The sequence below is a fragment of the Pleurodeles waltl genome, chromosome 6 (genome assembly GCF_031143425.1).
Source record: "Pleurodeles waltl isolate 20211129_DDA chromosome 6, aPleWal1.hap1.20221129, whole genome shotgun sequence".
NCBI classification, from domain to species: Eukaryota; Metazoa; Chordata; class Amphibia; order Caudata; family Salamandridae; genus Pleurodeles; species Pleurodeles waltl.
The window spans coordinates 67,866,494-67,886,377 of record NC_090445.1 but is presented as its reverse complement, the minus strand read 5'-3'; the positions used below and the strand labels follow the sequence as shown (position 1 = coordinate 67,886,377).

The window sequence follows — 19,884 nt, the reverse complement described above, 5'->3', positions numbered from 1 at the left end:
CTGTTTAAACTGTTTAAATATCCAAATGTGCCTTTGAACTGGGGGAGACTTCCAAGAGGTGTTAGAAGTGCACAAGTTCCCCTTTCAATTCCATCCCAGGGTCCCAGTAGGGAGTGTGGCAGTCCATTGTGTGAGGGCAGGCCACTGTCCTTTGACATGTAAGTGCCAGGCCTCCACCCTTCCAGCCCAGGAAGACCCATTCAGTATGCAGATGGGTGCAAGTGTGACTGAGCATCCTGTGTTTGGGGTTGTCATAGTGAATGCACAAGGGTGCTGTCAACTAAACCTAGCCAGACGTGGATTGTAAGGCACAGAAAGATTTAAGTGCAGAGAAATGCTCACTTTCTAAAAGTGGCATTTCTAAAATAGTAATATTAAATCCAACTTCACCAGTCAGCAGGATTTTGTATTGTCATTCTGGCCATACTAAATATGACCTTGTTACTCCTTTCAGATCAGAATATACCACTCAAACAGCATATGAGTGTAACACTAATGTTAGCCTATGAAAGGAGCAGGCCTCACAGCAGTGTAAAATGAATTTAGGGATTTTACACTACCAGGACATATAAACTACACACGTACATGTCCTGCCTTTTACCTACATAGCACCCTGCCCTAGGGGTTAAGGCTTAGCAAGTACTTTTAAATGCCAAGTCGAAGTGGCATTGAAGCTGCACACCCAGGCCTTGCAATGACAGGCCTGAGGCATGGTTAAGGGGCTACTTATGTGGGTGGCACAATTAGTGCTGGAGGCTCACTAGTAGCATTTAATCTACAGGCCCTGGCACATGTAGTGCACTTTACTGGGGACTTACAAGTAGATTAAATAAGCCAATTGGGTATGAACCAATGTCACCATGTTTGAAGGGAGAGAACATATGCACTTTAGCACTGGTTAGCAGTGGTAAAGTGTGCAGAGTCCTAAAACCAGCAAAAACAGTGTCCAGAAAGTGGAGGGAGGCAGGCAAAAAGTTAGGGGTGACCACCCTAAGGCTGTCAGGTCTAACACAGAGGTGCTGCTAAAGTAGCCAATGGATGGTGGATATGTCATACATCACCGATTGCAGCACCCTGCATGGCCCTTTTCTCCGGCCGCCTTATCAGAGTAAACGATAAAGTCTGGCTTTCCTCTAAATTCTTACCTCTTCGACTAACCCAAAATAAATTCAAACCCCGGTATTATGGTCCATTCCTGATTCTTCAAAAGATCAACCCTGTTTCTCTTCGTCTTCGTTTGCCTCAGACTTGGAAAATACATCCTGTATTCCATGTATCTCAGCTTAAACCCTTTGTCCCTGATCCTTTTCGCAGACAATTCACCTGTCCTCCTCCTCAACTGGTTGACAACGTGCCTGAATACGAGGTCCAGGGAATCTGTGACTCTTGGGTCTTCCGTGGTCGTCTCCAATACCTCATTCATTGGAAGGGCTAACCCATGAGTGAATACTCCTGGGAAGACGCACCTTCGGTTCATGCCCCTCTTCTGATCCATTGTTTTTTCCGTCTTTTCCCTCACAAACCTGGGGCCTCAGGGGGGACGTACTGTTGCGCCGCGGCAGCCCGCAGCGTCTCCCGTCTGGGCCGCGGGGGAAGCCGCGCCCCGTGTCAAAGGTCGTGGGGCCCGCGGCAGCCCTTTTCTCCGGCCGCGCGCTGTTTTCTTGATGCGCCGAGGCCGGAGGCCCAGAATTGGGCATCAGTCCTCGCTGCGCACAGCGCGCGGCGCGAGTGTTGTCGTGGGGTGTCTGGCCCCCCAGCATCACACTTACCGGTTACCCGTTTTCAGGGCCTTCCTTTCCTCCTGCATGGTTCTTGAGCCATGCCTTCTCCTTCCCAGCATACGTTGCACCTCCCTTTTCCCTGCATGCATCTGTTCCCTTTTTTACTATGGTGTCTTTTCCTATCTATTGCTATAGCCCCTTCCCAATCCAAGATGGTGGTGTTACTTCTTCCTGTCCATCACTTCCTGTCTAGGGGTATATAAGGGGAATCAATTCTTCTTCTCATTGCGTTGCAACACTTCTGCTGTGGTGGTCATGCTCCGGCTGGTCTTCGCTTGGACGCCAGTTGTTCCTGTTTTTTTCTTCAGCTTTCCAGTATTTCCAGGCTCCTGAGTGCTAATTCCTTGTGTCCTCCTTCAGTTCAAGGGAGTTCCTGTTGGAGGTTTTTTCCCCTTGGGGTTTTTCCTCTGGAACTCCTTCTGGAGGGGACGGACTGTGGTGGCGTACTATTGTCAACAGCACCGTGGCTACCGGAAGGAGTCGCCCCTCCCTCGGTCAGAGCAGGACTTGCAGAAACCGGGGCCGCACACCATCCCTCTCCGATACAGACGGTAAGCCCAGGGTGAATCGTGACACGTTTTCCTCGCCCAGCGATGTCTGCATTGAAAATCCTGCCGAACAGCATCAGCAAACCACGCTATGTGGGTTGCGACGTTATCAGCCTCCGTCAGCGGGTGTTGCTCATCGTTTCACCAGCTGCGTGCATCGATCTTCCAGCTGCGATGCCGGTGGAGTGTCGATTTCTACCACGAAGCGGGCGGCACGTCGTTTCTCAGCTGCATCTCAGGAGGTGCGTCAATATTTTCCCCGCACCGTGGTTTGTGCGTGGATTTTCAATCTTGGTCTGCCAGCTTCACCTGTCAAGGCCCCAGGAACAGGATAGGGAGCCACTTGGCAGGGCAGGAGTCTCAGCAGAGAGTCCAGGTGCTGGCAGGAGAAGTCTTTGATGGCCCTGGGACTTCAACAACACGAGGCAAGCTCAGGACAAGCCTTTGGAGATTTCTTCACAAGCAGGAGTGCACAACAAAGTCCAGTCTTTGTCCCCTTGCACAGGCAGGAGCAGCAACTGCAGGATAGCTCCACAAAGCACAGTCACAGGCGGGGCAGCACTTCTCCTCAGCTCTTCAGCTCTTCTCCAGGCAGAGGTTCCTCTTGCTGTCCAGAAGTGATCTAAAGTCTGTGGTTTTGGGTGCTCTTCTTATACCCATTTTTGCCTTTGAAGTAGGCTTACTTCAAAGGAAAGTCTCTCTTGTTTGTGAAATCCTGCCTTGCCCAGGCCAGGCCCCAGACACACACCAGGGTGTTGGAGACTGCATTGTGTGAGGGCAGGCACAGCCCTTTCAGGTGTAAGCGACCACTCCTCACCTCCCTCCTAGCACAGATGGCTCATCAGAATATGGCAGGCTGCACCCCAGCTCCCTTTGTGTCACTGTCTAGAGAGAGGTGCAAACAGCCCAACTGTCAAACTTACCCAGACATGGAATCCACAAACAGGCCGAGCCACAGAATGGTTTAAGCAAGAAAACACCCACTTTCTAAAAGTGGCATTTTCAAACACACAATCTCAAAATCAACTTTACTAAAATATGTATTTTTAAATTGTGAGCTCAGAGACCGCAAATTCCACATGTCTATCTGCTCCCAAAGGGAATCTACACTTTAATCATATTTAAAGGTAGCCCCCATGTTAACCTATGAGCGAGATAGGCCTTGCAACAGTGAAAAACGAATTTGGCAGTATTTCACTGTCAGGGCATATAAAAAACATTAGTATATGTCCTATCTTAAACATACACTGCACCCTGCCCACGGGACTACCTAAGGCCTACCTTAGGGGTGTCTTACATGTAAGAAAAGGTAAGGTTTAGGCCTGGCAGGTGGGTACACTTACCAAGTTGAATTGGCAGTTTAAAGCTGCACACACAGACACTGCAGTGGCAGGTCTAAGCCATGTTTACAGAGCTACTATTGTGGGTGGCACAACCAGTGGTGCAGGCCCACTAGTAGCATGTGATTTACAGGCCCTGGGCACCTCTAGTGCACTGTACTAGGGACTTGCCAGTAAATCAAATATGGCAGTCATGGAAAGCCAATTACATACACATTTTATACAGGAGCTCTTGCACTTTAGCACTGGATAGCATTGGTAAAGTGCCCAGAGTAACAAAAACAGCACAAACAGAGTCCAGCACACATCAACAACTTGGGAAACAGAGGCAAAAAGTTAGGGGAGACCACACCAAGGATGCCAAATCTTACATACTTGCAGCATGGTGTCTCAGTAATAGATTCTGTTCAAAGCAAGAATTGTTGGGCTTGCTGATGTTTTTTTCTGGAATGTTGTTGACTTTGTCAGAAGCAGCTGACAAACCTAGCAGAATCAATAGACATGTTTATTGTTGAGAATGTGCACAGTATTGTCAAGTATTTGCAGCATGGTGTCTCAGTACTAGATAGTGATCTAAATCGTAATAGTAGGTCTTTGAGTAGATTGTCTTCATGAACTGTTTCAGCTGGGCATTCACACAGCTCTCTAGGACATCTGCTAAAAATGAAAAATCTGTACAAAGCATAATTGTTGGGCTTGCTGATGTTTTTTCTGGAATTGGGAGATTTGTCCTGTTTGAGACAATTCAGGATGTCACCCAGAGCTAGTGAGGAATTTATTAGGTTTGCAGAGTAGGGAGCAGAATCAGTTCCTGTATCTTTTGCCTAAGGAGCAAAGGTAGGCGCAGCAAATGATAAGCTGCTTTCAGTTTACCCATAGTGCCAATTAAGTTGTTCTAGAATATCTCCTTAAAAATTGCCCAGTGTTGGGAGTAGTCCTTCTGCTTGTGGCATAATGCTCTTGATTTGATGCAACAGAAAGTTCAGTTGGTTTTATTTTTTAATCAGATTATTAGGGAAAATTTTCTCATTTGTTGTCTGGGTCAGTGAGAATGTCAAAGAGTTATTTTGTCATATTTATGGTTGTTGATTTATGTGTTGATTAAAGTGGGTTTGGCTTCACAAATATGCTTCTTGTAGGTTTTGTATTTGCACTTAACTTTTCTAGGTTCAACAAACAGTAGTTTTATTGGAATACTTTTTCTGTTAGCTTAGAATTTGGGCCTGATTTGGGAACTCCATCTGTCAGAGTGGCAGACTACCATTTGCCAAATTTAGAGATGCCTGCCCACTAAACCTTTAAACATTTCCTGTTTTTCAGAAACAAACTCCAGTTTTAGGAGTTTGTTTCTGAAAAACACAAAAACTGAATGCCCAAACACACCTACCAAACTTCATTTATGTTCATTCAGTCATTAGCTGTTTTCCTTTGTCCTCATTACCATACATTACCTACCGTGATAGACAGAAGAAAGGACATTACACCATCCACCTTAAACCTTAAAAAGGGTGGGTGGTGTAATGCCCTACTCTGCTAAGCTGTCCGTGGAAGCATTTCCATAGGGGCTCTGTTAACAGAAAGCTTCTGGTCCACCCATCTCGAAATGATTAAGGATTATCGAGAGTTTGGAGGCAGTTATACTGTGGCCCTTGCGCTGGATTATCTTGTCAGCGCAAACTCTAAAGAAGGCACTCTCTTTGTTCCTTGAGGTTTTTGGAGAACCTGTTTTCTCCACTGGGTCAGTATAATTTAGATTTTCTGCATGTTTCCAAGGCCATTACAGGTGAAAGAGTTGATCAGGTGAGCAGTAGCCTATAGAGGTGGGCATGCTTAGACACTTGATCCTAGATTAGTATGGTTAATGTGTTTGAGTCTCAATTAGTTTTGGTTGCCTAGCCCAATCCACTGAATCTGCAATATCTACTCAAAGATGATGTTAAGGCAATGAAGTGTAAAATACAGGTGGGAGTAGAGGTGAAAGATTCAATTCCATTTCTGTTATAAATTAGATATCTAGTTGGCAAAGGTATGCACCCTGTCCAAGTAAGGACCATAATCCTAGTCAGGGAAAGTCAGTTACACTCCCTAAATTAGCCTGTGCTCATCCTCTGGTAGCTTTTCACAGAGTAGCCAGGCTTAACTTAAGAGGTAATGTGTAAATTACTTGTGCAACACACACGCACAGTAAAACAATGAAAACTCAACAAGACTCCAAACATGACAAACAGAGAATATTTATTTGAGTAAAACACGACAAAAATAACAAAAATCCAATAAGTAGAACTCATGTTATGAATTTTTAAAGATTGTATGTGAAGATATTGCTTAGAAGACATTAGTGGTCGAAAGGTTAATTGAGGTCGCAAAGGACCTGTGCAAATCCAAAGGCCAACCGTGATGGAGGGTAGGCTGGCTACAGGTCCGAGACTGGTCCCGCTAACAAAGCACCTTGGATAGAGCTTTTGTCCTGTGGAGAGTCTGCTACATCGGCTGTCAAGCCGTGCAAAGTTGGTCCTGCATCGTCATCAAGCCCCGTTGAATTGAATGCAGTGCATCATCTTCAAACCATGTAGACTGTGAATCCGCTGCAATCGATGTTGAGTCACGCTGGCCAATGGTGTCGAGCTGCACTGGGAGTTGAGGCACTGTCATTGAGCACCTGCTGTGTCGGTGTCAAAAGGGGAATGCATTAGCTCCAGTCAGCGCAAAGTCCACGTCACGATGTGTTTCCACCAGAATCGAAAAAGCTGCAGAAACCCATTTCTGAGGCCCAGGACTGGAGGGGCAACCTCAGGCAAGGTTAGGACTCAGAAGGCAGAGTCCAACAGCACCAGAACAGTTGCAGGTAGTCTTGTATGTCCCTGAGACTGCAGGAGAGCACAGAGCAAGCCAGCAAGCCCTTGGAGTCACTCTGATTCAGCAAGATGGGTCCAGTCCTTGTCCTCAGCAGGGCAGCTCAGCAAAACAGAGAAGCAGTTCCTTGGAGCACATGATTGTAATCAGCAGCGCAGCACTGACTTCAGTTACTTTTTTAACCCAGACTTGGAACAAAATCCAGGTTGGTATTTACAAACCAACACAAATGGAGACTTAGGGGGTCATTACAACCTCGGCGGTCTTGCAAAAAGACCGCCGAAGCTGCGTGAGCCAGAATACCGCCATTGCTGGCGGTATTCCTGGCTCCCTAGTATGACTTTTCCGCTGGGCCAGCGGACGGTAACAGTGTTACCGTCTGCTGGCCCAGCAGAAAAGTCACATCAACATTGCTGCCGGCTCGTAATAGAGCCGGCGGCAATGCTGATGTGCAGCGGGTGCAGTAGCACCCGTCGCGCATTTCACTGCCCGAAATTCGGGTAGTGAAATGCCCGACGGGGCTCTGCCTAGGGGCCCCTGCACTGCCCATGCCAAGTGCATGAGCAGTGCAGGACCCTCCAGGGGCACCCCAAGTCCCCTTACCGCCAGCCGTTCAATGGCGGTGTTTACCGCCACGGACAGGCTGGCGGTTGGGGACTCATAACCTGGGGATTATGACTGCCAGGCAGAAGCCTGGCGGTGTGTTGGAGGGGCCGGCGGTATGGCGGTGGCTATTGCGCCACGGTCATAATTGCTGGCGGAACACCACCAGCCTGTTGGCGGTGTTACTGCCAGCTTACCGCCGGCCGCCAGGGTCGTAATGACCCCTTTAGATAGATAGATAATCTTTATTGCTTGATTAACAAAAAACCATTACAATATAAAACATGGTAAAAATGACAATTTTGAAATAGAAAACTGCACAAGTCAAAAGGTTAAGATCTTAAAATGCTTGAAAGCAATGGGGCTGCTTAAGGTCATTGGAAACACTACCTAATCTGGATCACTGCAGTCATTAATGAAGCTGCCTATTCAGACTTGGGAGGAAAGCAAGCCTTTACAGTCATAGACAGGTTTTAAAAACTGATTTCATGATAAAATGGTAAAACATGTAAACTATCATTTGCTAGTTTTCAACCAAGGCACTCTACTGATCAAACTCATTATGGGCATTAATAGGGCTACCTGTTCTGAACCAGAGCGAAAACAATAATAAGCGGTGCGTTCATAAATCATGAATGAGTTTTAAAATTGAATTCTGGAGGAGATGGTAAAACATATAAACTGTCATTTACAAATTTTCGCCTGGGACACTCTGCATATCAACAGTTATCCCAAGTTGGCCATGGTCAGTTCTTTTTCTGTTACTGATTTTTTGTGCCTGCACTTCTTGTCAGCAGGAGTGAAGTATGCAGGTGTTCTCTGCGAACCGTAGCCTCTATGATGCTTTAAGAAAGGCACCCTTTTGCTGAAAGATCTGTTTTTTAAGCCCATCTCCATTTTTACCTGGTTTTCAAAATGTTAAAAACAGCCTTATTTTTTTTTACTTGGCTGATGTTTAATAAAAGGTTCTCCCGCCCTCCAGTATTTTGGTCCCATATGAAATGACTGGAAGCAACTGGGCTGACATGATTTTTAGGAGATGAGACCAATTTGCACAATCCAGCTACCTCTTAAGCAGTTTGAAACTATATATTAGTGAGTGGGCCTTCGCCTGGATCGACAGCAGGTGGTGCTTCCATTTCAGACATGGCTCAAAATGGACTCTTAAATATCTCTCTCAGAGGGGAGGTCCGAAAAGCTCACGAAGTGACGAGGAGCGGAGTGTTTTTTCTCTTGGGAGGCTCCCCAAAATTGAGTCAGCGAGCGTGATAACTCGCTATGTTGGATAGCGCAAGCAAGATTTCTGAACGTGGGGGCAGGTCATGCAAACCCACGTTGAGAAGGCTGCGGCTTGCGTGGAGGAAGCTGCTGCTCGAGTAGAAAATCAACTCGAGCTGCAGAAAGAAGTTAGCGCCCTCTGGCGCTCTGCATGATACCTGTTTGGGATGATTTTACAGTGCGGCTGAAACTTCTGGTGCTGAAAATCAACGCAAACAACACAACTTACACAAACTCTGTAGCTCGCAGAACTCCACATGTGCTGCAGTAAGTATACCAGCGCGGACATAGCTACTTCGTTTTACATATGGCACAGTTCTGCTCTCCCCAGTTCATGTAAAGCAGAGCAGCAACTTTTCTTGCTGTCCCACGTTCCGTCAACTACTTGTAAATCTGGATCTGGTTGCACAAAACACAGGTTATTCCTCAGAAAGTAGAAAATCTCTGAATTAGGAGCACTTTTGTAATACATGCCGCTGCAGCCCCTACTGCCCAAGGCCAATAAATCTGTGAGACAAGGGAGACTGATGGGCCCCTCATCACATTCTGCGGCGGAGGGTAGTCATCATTTTGTGTTACATCACTGATGAGGAGGAAATCCAGTGGCCCGCAAACACCACATCCTTCAGTATAGGTATTTGCTGGATGCAGTATAGGTAAGTGATGGATGCAGCAATGCGGAACCACAATCCAGGGCATTCGGACTGAGGTAGTACACAAATTAGATTAGTTTTTTCACATTGCAGAAAAATCTCATGAATGAAGATCAAGACAGTTTATTTTGACCGTTGTTGAGATTCCAGGGTTAGAACGTGAAACCGAATATAATCACTGGGTAAGACAGGCTTCACTTACCTGCGAAGCGTTGTGCTCGCCGCCAGTCTAAATATGAACACAAAACAAATTCAACTAAGTCTAAAGCTGAAACAATTTACCATAAACATACAAAAATGCAAAGAATACATTATTGACATTTGTAAATTCTTTCTTGAGTAACAAAGTAAACAAGATATCTGCTTTGTGTTTCACAGATCTTTTAAAAAAGAAGAAAATTGTTTGATTAGAACCCTCTAGATAATGTGAAAACTTAGACAGCTAGATAGGTATTGCTTATTGCATTGAAAAGAAAAATACTTGCGTTTTTGTAAAGCAGTAGCATAGTAGTGCCATTGACCCAGTGCTTAATTTGTAAACAAAAAGGTGCCGGTGCTCAAAGCCCTCCTCTTAAAAACACGGCTGTGGCAATTAAATGTGCAAACATGGATTACTGAGGCAGCGTAATCCAGCTGACATCTCGGGCCTCTTCAATCCATATAAAGCCACTCCCTGCCCCTTCAGCTCACACTTGCAGCTTTCTGCTTTCTCTCATCGTGACGCTTTTTCGTTTTTCTCTTCCTCCGTCTTTCCCATATGTGTCTTGTGCTCGCAGCAAATGCTTGAGGCAGAAGAATAAGCCCCAGCCCTCAAAAATAAGTGCTGGTGCTCAGCACCGGAAACAACAAGCACAAATTAAGCACTGCATTGACCATGTCTATGATGCTAGCAAGGTTTCGATGTCTGCTAGAATAGAGCTGAGAGATAGACTGAATCCAAGTTAGCACATTTTAACATATTCCTAGGCTTATGTCTAGGGTTACTTCACTTAATGTGAAATGTCCCTGTTCCCCAGGGGTGAATTGTAATGGTAAAAATATTTGTTTTAATTATTTGTTATTTAGTATGTTAGAAGAGTGTTACCTCAGACTGCTTTTTATAAAATATGGAATATGAAATCAAAGAAATGTCTTTTTGTTAATTGTTTTAGGTTCCATTTTAGGGTTGGGCTTGTTTTATTGCCTATCATATATTTTACATTTTAAATATTTTACATAATGTTTTATTGTATCTTAATTATGTAACATGTAATGATATTAAGTGAATTTGTATGAGGATTGCATTTGCTGTCAATGAAAGTTTATGGGCTGAAAAGATATACCCGAAGAAGAGACCAGATTATTTTTTGATTGTGGTACTCTGCCCAGCATTGCTTCCTTTGGCACAGGATGGGGATACTGCTATCTTCAGGCAGGGCAGAATTTCTTCCAGAGAAGGGTGTTACACTGAAAGAGGAGGCTCGTAGTTGCACATTCCTCAGTATGCAGGACCCTGGCAATCCCTTTAAAATACTAATCATTCTGACCCAGATTAATGTCATATTTTTATACGCCAATAACCACTGTGGCACATCAGACACATTAATTTGGTGGCGTGATGTGTGTTGAGATGAGGGAGAGCAAGGACAAAAAGTAATTCATGATTAATTGTCCTGCTTTACATTGCATTTGAAGCAGAATAACATTTAAAACGTTAAACAATTGAGGATAAATTACAACTCTCTCTCTCTTTCCATATATATATATATATATATATATATATATATATATATATATATATATATAGATGAAGTGTTTTAGTTTTGCTAATAACTTTGACGAAGTTTGACAAATCTTCACAAAATTTTCTAAAAAAAAAGGTCCCCTACTTTGCGTAGTTCTGCATGAAAAGTTTTGGGGTGATCCATCAAGCAGTGGCTGAGAAAAAGGTGGGGGAGGGGAGCAAAATGCTTTTCCCCCATGCAATGTCGATAGGGATTTTGCAGTTTTTAGACTCGGCTGTAGCCTGAAGCACTGAACCTAATTACACAACATTTTGCAGAAAGCTAGACCTTGGTCAAGAACGATCTTTTTGTAATTTGGTGTAAATCTGTTCAGTAGTTTGGGAGTTATTAACGAAAAAATTGTATAGATATCTAAGGATCTAAGGACACAGATCCTATGCAGATTTGTGCCCAATTGGAAAAAAAATCTCACACACCATACCCTCGAATGGGGTTGGGTGCATGCATGGGGGGGTGGCTCTATTACTGTACGGTAATTATATATTTGTTTACATAGAAATTCCCAGAATAAAACAAAGGTTACAGGAATGTTAAAGTTAAGTTCACATTTTACCCTCACATCCCCGTAGATTTTCAGCAGTTATACTTATAGTTATACCTATAGTTATAGTTATCTGAAGAAACTATAACTTGTGCAGTTAAGTAATTTAAGGCCACAAGTTTTAGTTTCTTAACATAAGCATAACAGTAAGTATAATTTCTGTGGATTTGTTCGGGTAAAACGTGAACCTATACCTTTGTTTTTCAGTGAAAAAAGAATATATTTTTATATATATATATATATATATATATATATATATATATATAATACCAAAAGGATTTCACCGCTCTCCACGAGGTATAAGCAGCATGTATTTTATTGCAGTAACAACCACCAACGCGTTTCAACTCACCAAGGAGTCTTGGTCACGGTAAGTGTGTCCCTTTTTACTTTTTCTTTTTATACTCAATATCCCTTCCTCATGCACAATGCATTCTGGATATCGTAGTTTACACAGATTAAAATTAAAATTAAAATTCCCATTTCACAATACATGACTCTTATTTTTCTATTTTTCAATTTTCGTCCAATCCTTTCCGACTGTCAATTTGACACTGCTTTATTTTCTGTTGTTATTTCCAATATTGCACTGATTCTACAACACAGTTAAAGGTATTACTTGTTAGGCGTTTGCTCAATAAAGCAAGGGCTACTTTGTATTTTGTACTGCATCTATTATTAAGCTAGAGTCATACATTCTCAATCTATTGCTTCTTTCCTAATATACTCATTAGTTTTCAAAACATTTCCTACCATCTTTTTCCTTATTGTCACTACAAATTCCGCCCTTCATGATTTCATTACTATCATTATAGTATACCTTAATATGTTTCAAATTACTCTTATTTATAGATGAACATGTAATTCCTCGCCAATAATCAATCCATATGGCATTTTGGTACGAAGCTGAATAATGTATCTGCTCTCCAGTTGTCGGAGCTTACGGATTCTGTCACCACCTATCTCACTCTTTTTCATTTGTGCTATTCCAACAAACCTTAATGACCTCCAATCATTCGTATGAGTCCTAGAGTAGTGTTTTGCCATTGTGTAACTCATATCTTGATTTGTAATGGCTCTAGTGTGCTCTAAGATCCTTTTCTTAAGCGGACATATTGTGCTCCCAATATATCTTAATCTACATTCACACTCAAGCATGTACACCACATATTGGCTGTCACAAGTAATTATCTGTGAGAGTTGTGAGACCTTCCCTTTATGATCCATAAATGTTTTTGTATTCCTTGCAATCTGACACACTTTGCATTTATTGCATTTCTAGAAGCCCACTGCCTCAGTCTTCAACCAATGTTTTAGTATTGGTGCTACATAATGGCTGTTCACCAATATGTCTTTCAATGAGCGTGACTTTCTATATGTTATTTGTGGTTTGGAGCCTATTCTTTTTACCAAATCTTGATCACTTCTCAATATTTTCCAATGTTTTCTGAATATTGTTTCTATGTTCTTACTTTCCTTACTGAAAGTGAGAATTAGACGAGGGCACCCTTCCTCCTTATCATTCCCTCTTCTCGCACCTTTGTCTATCAAAGTGTCCTGCCGGGGTATCTTCTTGGCTCTTTTCTCACTACAATCAATATTTGCTTTTGGATACCCTCAATGCATAAACTATTTTCGTACCTTACTGAATTGTTTTTCCATTTCTTTGTGATTGGAGCAGTTTCTTCTAGTTCTTAAGAATTCTCCAAAGGGAATGCCATTTAATAATGGTTTCAGATGGAAGCTGCTTCCATGCAGAACACTATTTGTGGATGTTCCTTTCCTAAACATAGTTGTATTTTATCTGATCATTTTCTATATACACTCTAATGTCTAGAAAATCAATTTGTTTGTCATTGATGCCATATGTAAAATTTAAACCACAATCATTTTCATAAAAAATTTTGAAATATACATCAAATTCCTCCTTGGTACCATCCCAGATTAGAAACAAGTCATCTATATAACGTAACCATAGTACCACATGCATAACTAATAGCTAATGCATAACTGGAAAATAAAATAAGAGAGGGGCTGCATTGACTAGGATTAGGCCATCTGGAAAGCGTGTGCTAATTTGAGAAAGTGTTGTCAAACAATTATATTTGGAAAGCATTTTGAAGTACACAGCGGATGTTTCTGAAAGCCGCCGACATTTGACATGTGAAAGAATAAACACATTCAGAATAGAAGCCGCTGATGCTTGACGGGCGAAAGACATTACATAAACACATTCGGAATTGAACTCTGAAGCACACAGTAGGTGCTTGTGAGAGCCGCTTGAAAGACGCAGAGAGAGAAAAGGATAAAATCGACTTCGGAGCCACGCAGAAAAAGGAGCATTGTAGTGGCATACTGAGCAAAAGGCTTTTGGAGTTCATTTTTTAAAGTTAAACATGCGAGGAACCTTCGGAATCCGGATCGGAAAGAGAACCGAAGAGATTTACAGCTGACATTAATTTCCTGGAGGCTTAACGCCACCTGTGTGGAGTCGGAGTATGCCAAAACACGCGGCAAGCTTGTTCAAGTAAAAGTCAATGTTTGCCTTAAGAACTATCGTATAATTCTGAATTTAGAAGCACGTATGAAGGAATATGTGTTTATTTTCAATAATATCGATGCAGCCTTACAAATATAGGCCACGAGGGTGTGTGCAAGATAAAATGGAGCAGATTGTAACAACTTAAAGAGTTCGAGTTTATTTTTGAAATTTCCCATTGCTTTCTCCCCTTTTTGTTCTTTTTTCTTTTCTTTCTTTCCTTTGTGTCTTTGGCATAATAAGTAAAATGGAAGCAAGAGCAGCAAAACGTGCTCCTAAAGCAGAGACTTTATTTTCAACTATGCGAGGAGCTCAAACATTAGATGAGACTGTGAAAGCAACAGAGAATGTCACCTCAATACAAAATAAATTTTTCCAACTAGAAAAGCTATATCGGAAGGAGATATATAAAAGCTGGGAAATAATAACTCTTGAAAAATATATAGAGGTTGGGAGGGTACCAAGAGGATTGTGGATCTTCACACTTCCTAACTATTCAGACATTAAACCTGAGTTATTATCAGAATGGGGAGAGAACAATATGACCTGTTCACGTAACAAGATGTGGATTTTGATTAAATATGCTAAAATTGATGTGGCAGAAGTGACCAAGGAAGCACAAATGATGGAAGAAAAAATTAAGAATATGGGCAATCAGGAAGAACTCAACAGACATAGGAAAAGAATGGAGGACAGACTTAATAAATATCAATCTGAGATAGAAATGCGAAAACAGAGGAAATTTTATCAAGATGAATGGGATTACAAAAATGGGAAAGTGCTGACATTTGCAAAGAGATTTGAACGAATTAAACAACAACAACATTCCAAAGATGTCAAATCAAAAGTGTCAACGATGTCAGACGCAATAAATGAATCAGATATTGAAATCAGTGAAGGCGAAGAGCCCGAGAATGTAAGAATTAGAACAACATTATTGGAAGAAATGCAAATTATATGCATAGATCAACAAACATCAAAAGGCAGGGGCTGAGGACGCAGTGTGGGCAGAGGCCAGCCAAGAAATATACAATCAAGCATAGGAAAATCAGAAGAGGAAAAGGAAAGAAAAAACTATCCTCTACGCAAGAGACAGAGAAAACCACAATAGAAGATATAGAAAAAATAGACGAAGAAAAGTTGGTAATAAATCTTTCTGATTACACATTAACAAAGGAAGAGGAAAATGTACTGAATAAAGGCCTATCTTTCTGTCCTGAACATCATTTTGATAGAATAGAGACTAAGATAGAGATGTATAAGTTTATTCGAAAAATCAAATTGGCAAAACATTTCAGCAAACATCAACCACGATCTATAGATATACAAAACATACAGAAAGATACAGGTTTGATGATCGATAAAATACAAGACATAAAAGTGTGCTATGATTTAATGAATAACTTCGAAGATGAAGAGATGACATCTACCCAAATATTAGAAACAATGGGGATTCAAACAAATGATCATAAATATAGTCATTTTAAATCGACCTCAAAATTCTGTCCTATTTTACCACCAGGGAATAAAGTAGACTTATTTTATGAGATGGTTATTAATAACTTGGAGAAATTGGAATATGCTAAACCTACTGGAAGAAGAGAGAATCTAACTATGACTGAACGAAAAGCCTTATAACGATTTTCGGATAATGACAATATTATTATCGAACCTGCGGACAAGGGAGGCAATATTGTGATTCTTAATCGGAAGGATTATGTAAATGAAGCAATGAGACAATTAAATGATAAGGAGAGTTATGAGAAACTAAGGAATGACCCTACAAATCAAATACAGGAGGAAATCTAAAAAAAATTGGAAGAATGGCAGAATGAATTATTGATTAATGAAGAATAACTTAAATATTTTAACCCGAATCATCCAGTCTTGTCTACTATATATTTACTTCCAAAGATTCACAAAACGCTTAATAAGCCTCCGGCGAGACCGATTATTTCAGGGTGTGGATCTTTGTTTGAAAATATATCAAAATATGTTGATTATTATATTGCTCCATTGGTTTCCTCTCTCAGCTCCGTTATCAAGGATACAGTTGATTTCTTGAGCGTGATAGATGGCATTGAATGGCAGGCGAGTTACAACCTAGTGACGGTGGATGCAGAATCATTGTATACATCAATCAGACATGAAGTAGGATTAAATGCATTTAATTATTTCTTACGACAAAGGAAGATTGAAGAGAAAAGACATTCTGAAATGCTTGTGGAGATGGTAAAATTGTGTTTAAATAATAACATCTTTACATTTGACAAAAAGGTATACAAACAGGTGCGAGGAACTGCCATGGGCATTTCTCTCTCTCCAAGCTATGCTAATTTAACCTTGGGCTGGTGGGAGAGAGAAATAGCATGGCAAGATGAATATTCAGAAAATCTTGACAAAGTGGTACCATGGTTACGTTATATAGATGAGTTGTTTCTAATCTGGGATGGTGCCAAGGAGGAATTTGATGTATATTTCAAAATTTTAAATGTAAATGATTGTGGTCTAAATTTTACATATGACATCAATGACAAACAAATTGATTTTCTAGACATTAGAGTGTATATAGAAAATGATCAGATAAATACAACTATGTTTAGGAAAGCAACATCCACAAATAGTGTTCTGCCTGGAAGCAGCTTCCATCTGAAACCATTATTAAAGAGCATTCCCTTTGGAGAATTCTTAAGAACTAGACGAAACTGCTCCAATAATAAAGAAATGGAAAAACAATTCAGTAAGGTACGAAAACAGTTTATGCATCCAGGGTATCCAAAAGCAAATATTGATTGTAGCGAGAAAAGAGCCAAGAAGATACCCTGGCAGGACACTTTGATAGACAAAGGTGCAAGAAGAGGGAATGATAAGGAGGAAGGGTGCCCTCGTCTAATTCTCACTTTCAGTAAGGAAAGTAAGAACATAGAAACAATATTCAGAAAACATTGGAAAATATTGAGAAGTGATCAAGATTTGGTAAAAAGAATAGGCTCCAAACCACAAATAACATATAGAAAGTCACGCTCATTGAAAGACATATTGGTGAACAGCCATTATGTAGCATCAATACTAAAGAATTGGCTGAAGACTGAGGCAGTGGGCTTCTATAAATGTAATAAATGCAAAGTGTGTCAGATTGCAAGGAATACAAAAACATTTATGGATCATAAAGGGAAGGTCACACACATCTCACAGAGAATTACTTGTGACAGCCAATATGTGGTGTACATGCTCGAGTGTGAATGTGGATTAAGTTATATTGGGAGCACAATATGTCCGCTTAAGAAAAGGATCTTAGAGCACACTAGAGCCATTACAAATCAAGATATGAGTTACACAATGGCAAAACACTACTCTAGGACTCATACGAATGATTGGAGGTCATTAAGGTTTGTTGGAATAGCACAAATGAAAAAGAGTGAGATAGGTGGTGACAGAATCCGTAAGCTCCGACAACTGGAGAGCAGATACATTATTCAGCTTCGTACCAAAATGCCATATGGATTGAACATGGACGAGGAATTACATGTTCATCTATAAATTAGAGTGATTTGAAACATGTTAAGGTATACTATAATGATAGTAATGAAATCATGAAGGGCGGAATTTGTAGTGACAATAATGAAAAAGATGGTAGGAAATGTTTCAAAAACTAATGAGTATATTAGGAAAGAAGCAGTAGATTGAGAATGTATGACTCTAGCTTAATAATAGATGCAGTACAAAATACAAAGTAGTCCTTGCTTTATTGAGCAAACTACTAACAAGTAATACCTTTAACTGTGTAGTAGAATCAGTGCAATATTGGAAATAACAACAGAAAATAAAGCAGTGTCAAATTGACAGTCGGAAAGGATTGGAGGAATATTGAAAAATAGAAAAAATAAGAGTCATGCATTGTGAAATGGGAATTTTGTATTTTTTATTTTAATCTGTGTAAACTACGATATCCAGAATGCATTGTGCATGAGGAAGGAATATTGAGTATAAAAAGAAAAAGTAAAAAGGGACTCACTTACCGTGACCAAGACTCCTTGGTGAGTTGAAACGCGCCGGTGGTTGTTACTGCAATAAAATACATGCTACTCATACCTCGTGGAGTGCGGTGAAATCCTTTTGGTATTATATATATTTTCGAGATTGGTCCTCTTTGTCACTGGCACTGGCAGTGGAGTGGGCCGCCCAGCAACTCTTCGACCACTTTGTTCTACTACATATATATATATATATATATATATATATATATCTATATATATATTACACACCAATTAAAATTCTGAATTAAATAAAGGATTTCAGAAAAAGTTCTGATCTATATTTTTAAGGCACTTTAGAAAAAGAAATACATTTTTATAGCATCCCCAAATTCAGTGTTCTAGAGCTTGGGCTCTTTGCAATCCATGCAGGTACCTTGTTGAACAGTCAGTCCAATGGAGTATGAACCTAGCTGATGTAATTTCAAAGACAAATAAAAACTCTTCCAGTTTAAACTGCAGGAAGATGCAGTGCAGCCTTTAGGGAGGAGCATTGAACAATCAAGGAATAAATGGCTGATATTTCAGTGCAAGAGTTTCTGTTGGAAAAACTGAATAACCAATGTTAAAATCAAATACTTCATGGGAAACTTCTTTTGAGGCGTACGTTTTAGCTGAATTACACTTTGTTGCAGGAATCTATGTCTGTTTGCTTTTGTCCACAATCCATCGAAGCAATGTAACTTTTTCAACTGTATTGTGCTGTTTGATGGAAACTGACGCTGGAATGCTTCAAGCTTGTGGTTTTACTAGTTTTAATTAGGAGCCTGATATGTATGTAAAATACAGAGGACATTCTAGAAACTATCACCTTACTTTAACAGAGCCTTCTCTGGTCCTGAATCTTCTTTCATTCAGTTTGCCAAGACGGCTATTCAAGGTTCAGGGTGAGCTGGCAGCAAGTAAACATACAATTTGAATTTGAATTGGTAGTTGTAGTAAAGTACACCAGAGTGTGAGTAAGGTCCTGGAGGATGCACTGAACCCAAATAAGACCTTCAGAGTGCAGACACATGTTGAATGTGTGGGACGTGATAATATGAACACTTCAACATATAATGAAAACTGTTGGGGGTTTTGAACAAAAAACTTTGGCCCATATTTATACTTTTTTGCTCCGGATTTGCGCCATTTTTTGATGCAAAAACAGTGCAAACGTACAAAATATAAATGTATTTTGCAAGTTTGCACTGCTTTTGCGTAAAAAAAAGACGCAAATGCAGCACAAAAAAGTAAAGTGGCCATACTCTTCAGTTTTTCCTACTAAGGCTTTCTACTGAATCATTAAATGGATGAACATGCAGTAATCTCTTTACTAACAAACTCACCTAGTTCTTCACGAAGAGCTCCTGTGGGACACGACAAAAAAAACATGAACATGAAAATTAACTACGTGTGTTAGAAAGCAATTCATGATGAGCTTTTCAACAGTTTAATTTTCAACTTAAAAGAGAGATAAATGGAGACAGAAAGACAGCATGTAAGCAAAGCGTAATGGTCATTGCTTAATGGCCATTGCTCTCCATTCCCCGTCTTGGTCCCAGGCCTCCCTTTAGTAGCACAAACTTGTTTCTAATTAGTATTATTTCTAGCTGCATAATATGGAGAGTTCTCCTAACCACTTCATGTCTTCATGTCTGCCATTCAGATCCTTATAACGCTTTTGCGCCTCTGTATCATCTGCCATGAACTTGTCTGGCCTGTGGCTGGGCCCTCAGCTATCTATCTTAGTCTTTGGTTGTGTTGTTCCTTCCCTCTGTGGCCAGTAATGGCCAGATGGGTTGAGGAAGGAGCGTGTACTTCCTTTGAGATATTCTTTTCTGGGATTGCAAGAACTGATACATATTGTGTTGATCCAGGAGGAATGACGTGCTCAGGTGGCAACTGCTGAAGCAGGTGTCTTAATTAGAAATTATTAATGAGTGTTTAT

General features: G+C 40.8%; 1 protein-coding gene across 3 annotated transcripts in view; it reads right to left on the bottom strand.

The window, feature by feature from the left end:
- Positions 1-19,884, bottom strand: part of LOC138299205 (butyrophilin subfamily 1 member A1-like) — a 745,683-nt gene that overhangs the window by 227,551 nt on the left and 498,248 nt on the right. For 2 of the 3 annotated variants that reach the window (XM_069237316.1, XM_069237318.1), the window contains 2 exons: positions 19,283-19,303; positions 9,259-9,285 (listed from right to left, as the gene is read on the bottom strand). The exons of the other annotated variant lie outside the window; for it this stretch is intronic. In XM_069237316.1, coding sequence (XP_069093417.1) covers positions 9,259-9,285; positions 19,283-19,303 — 48 coding nt within the window. The remainder of the gene's footprint in view (positions 1-9,258; positions 9,286-19,282; positions 19,304-19,884) is intronic. 3 annotated transcript variants of the gene reach the window in all.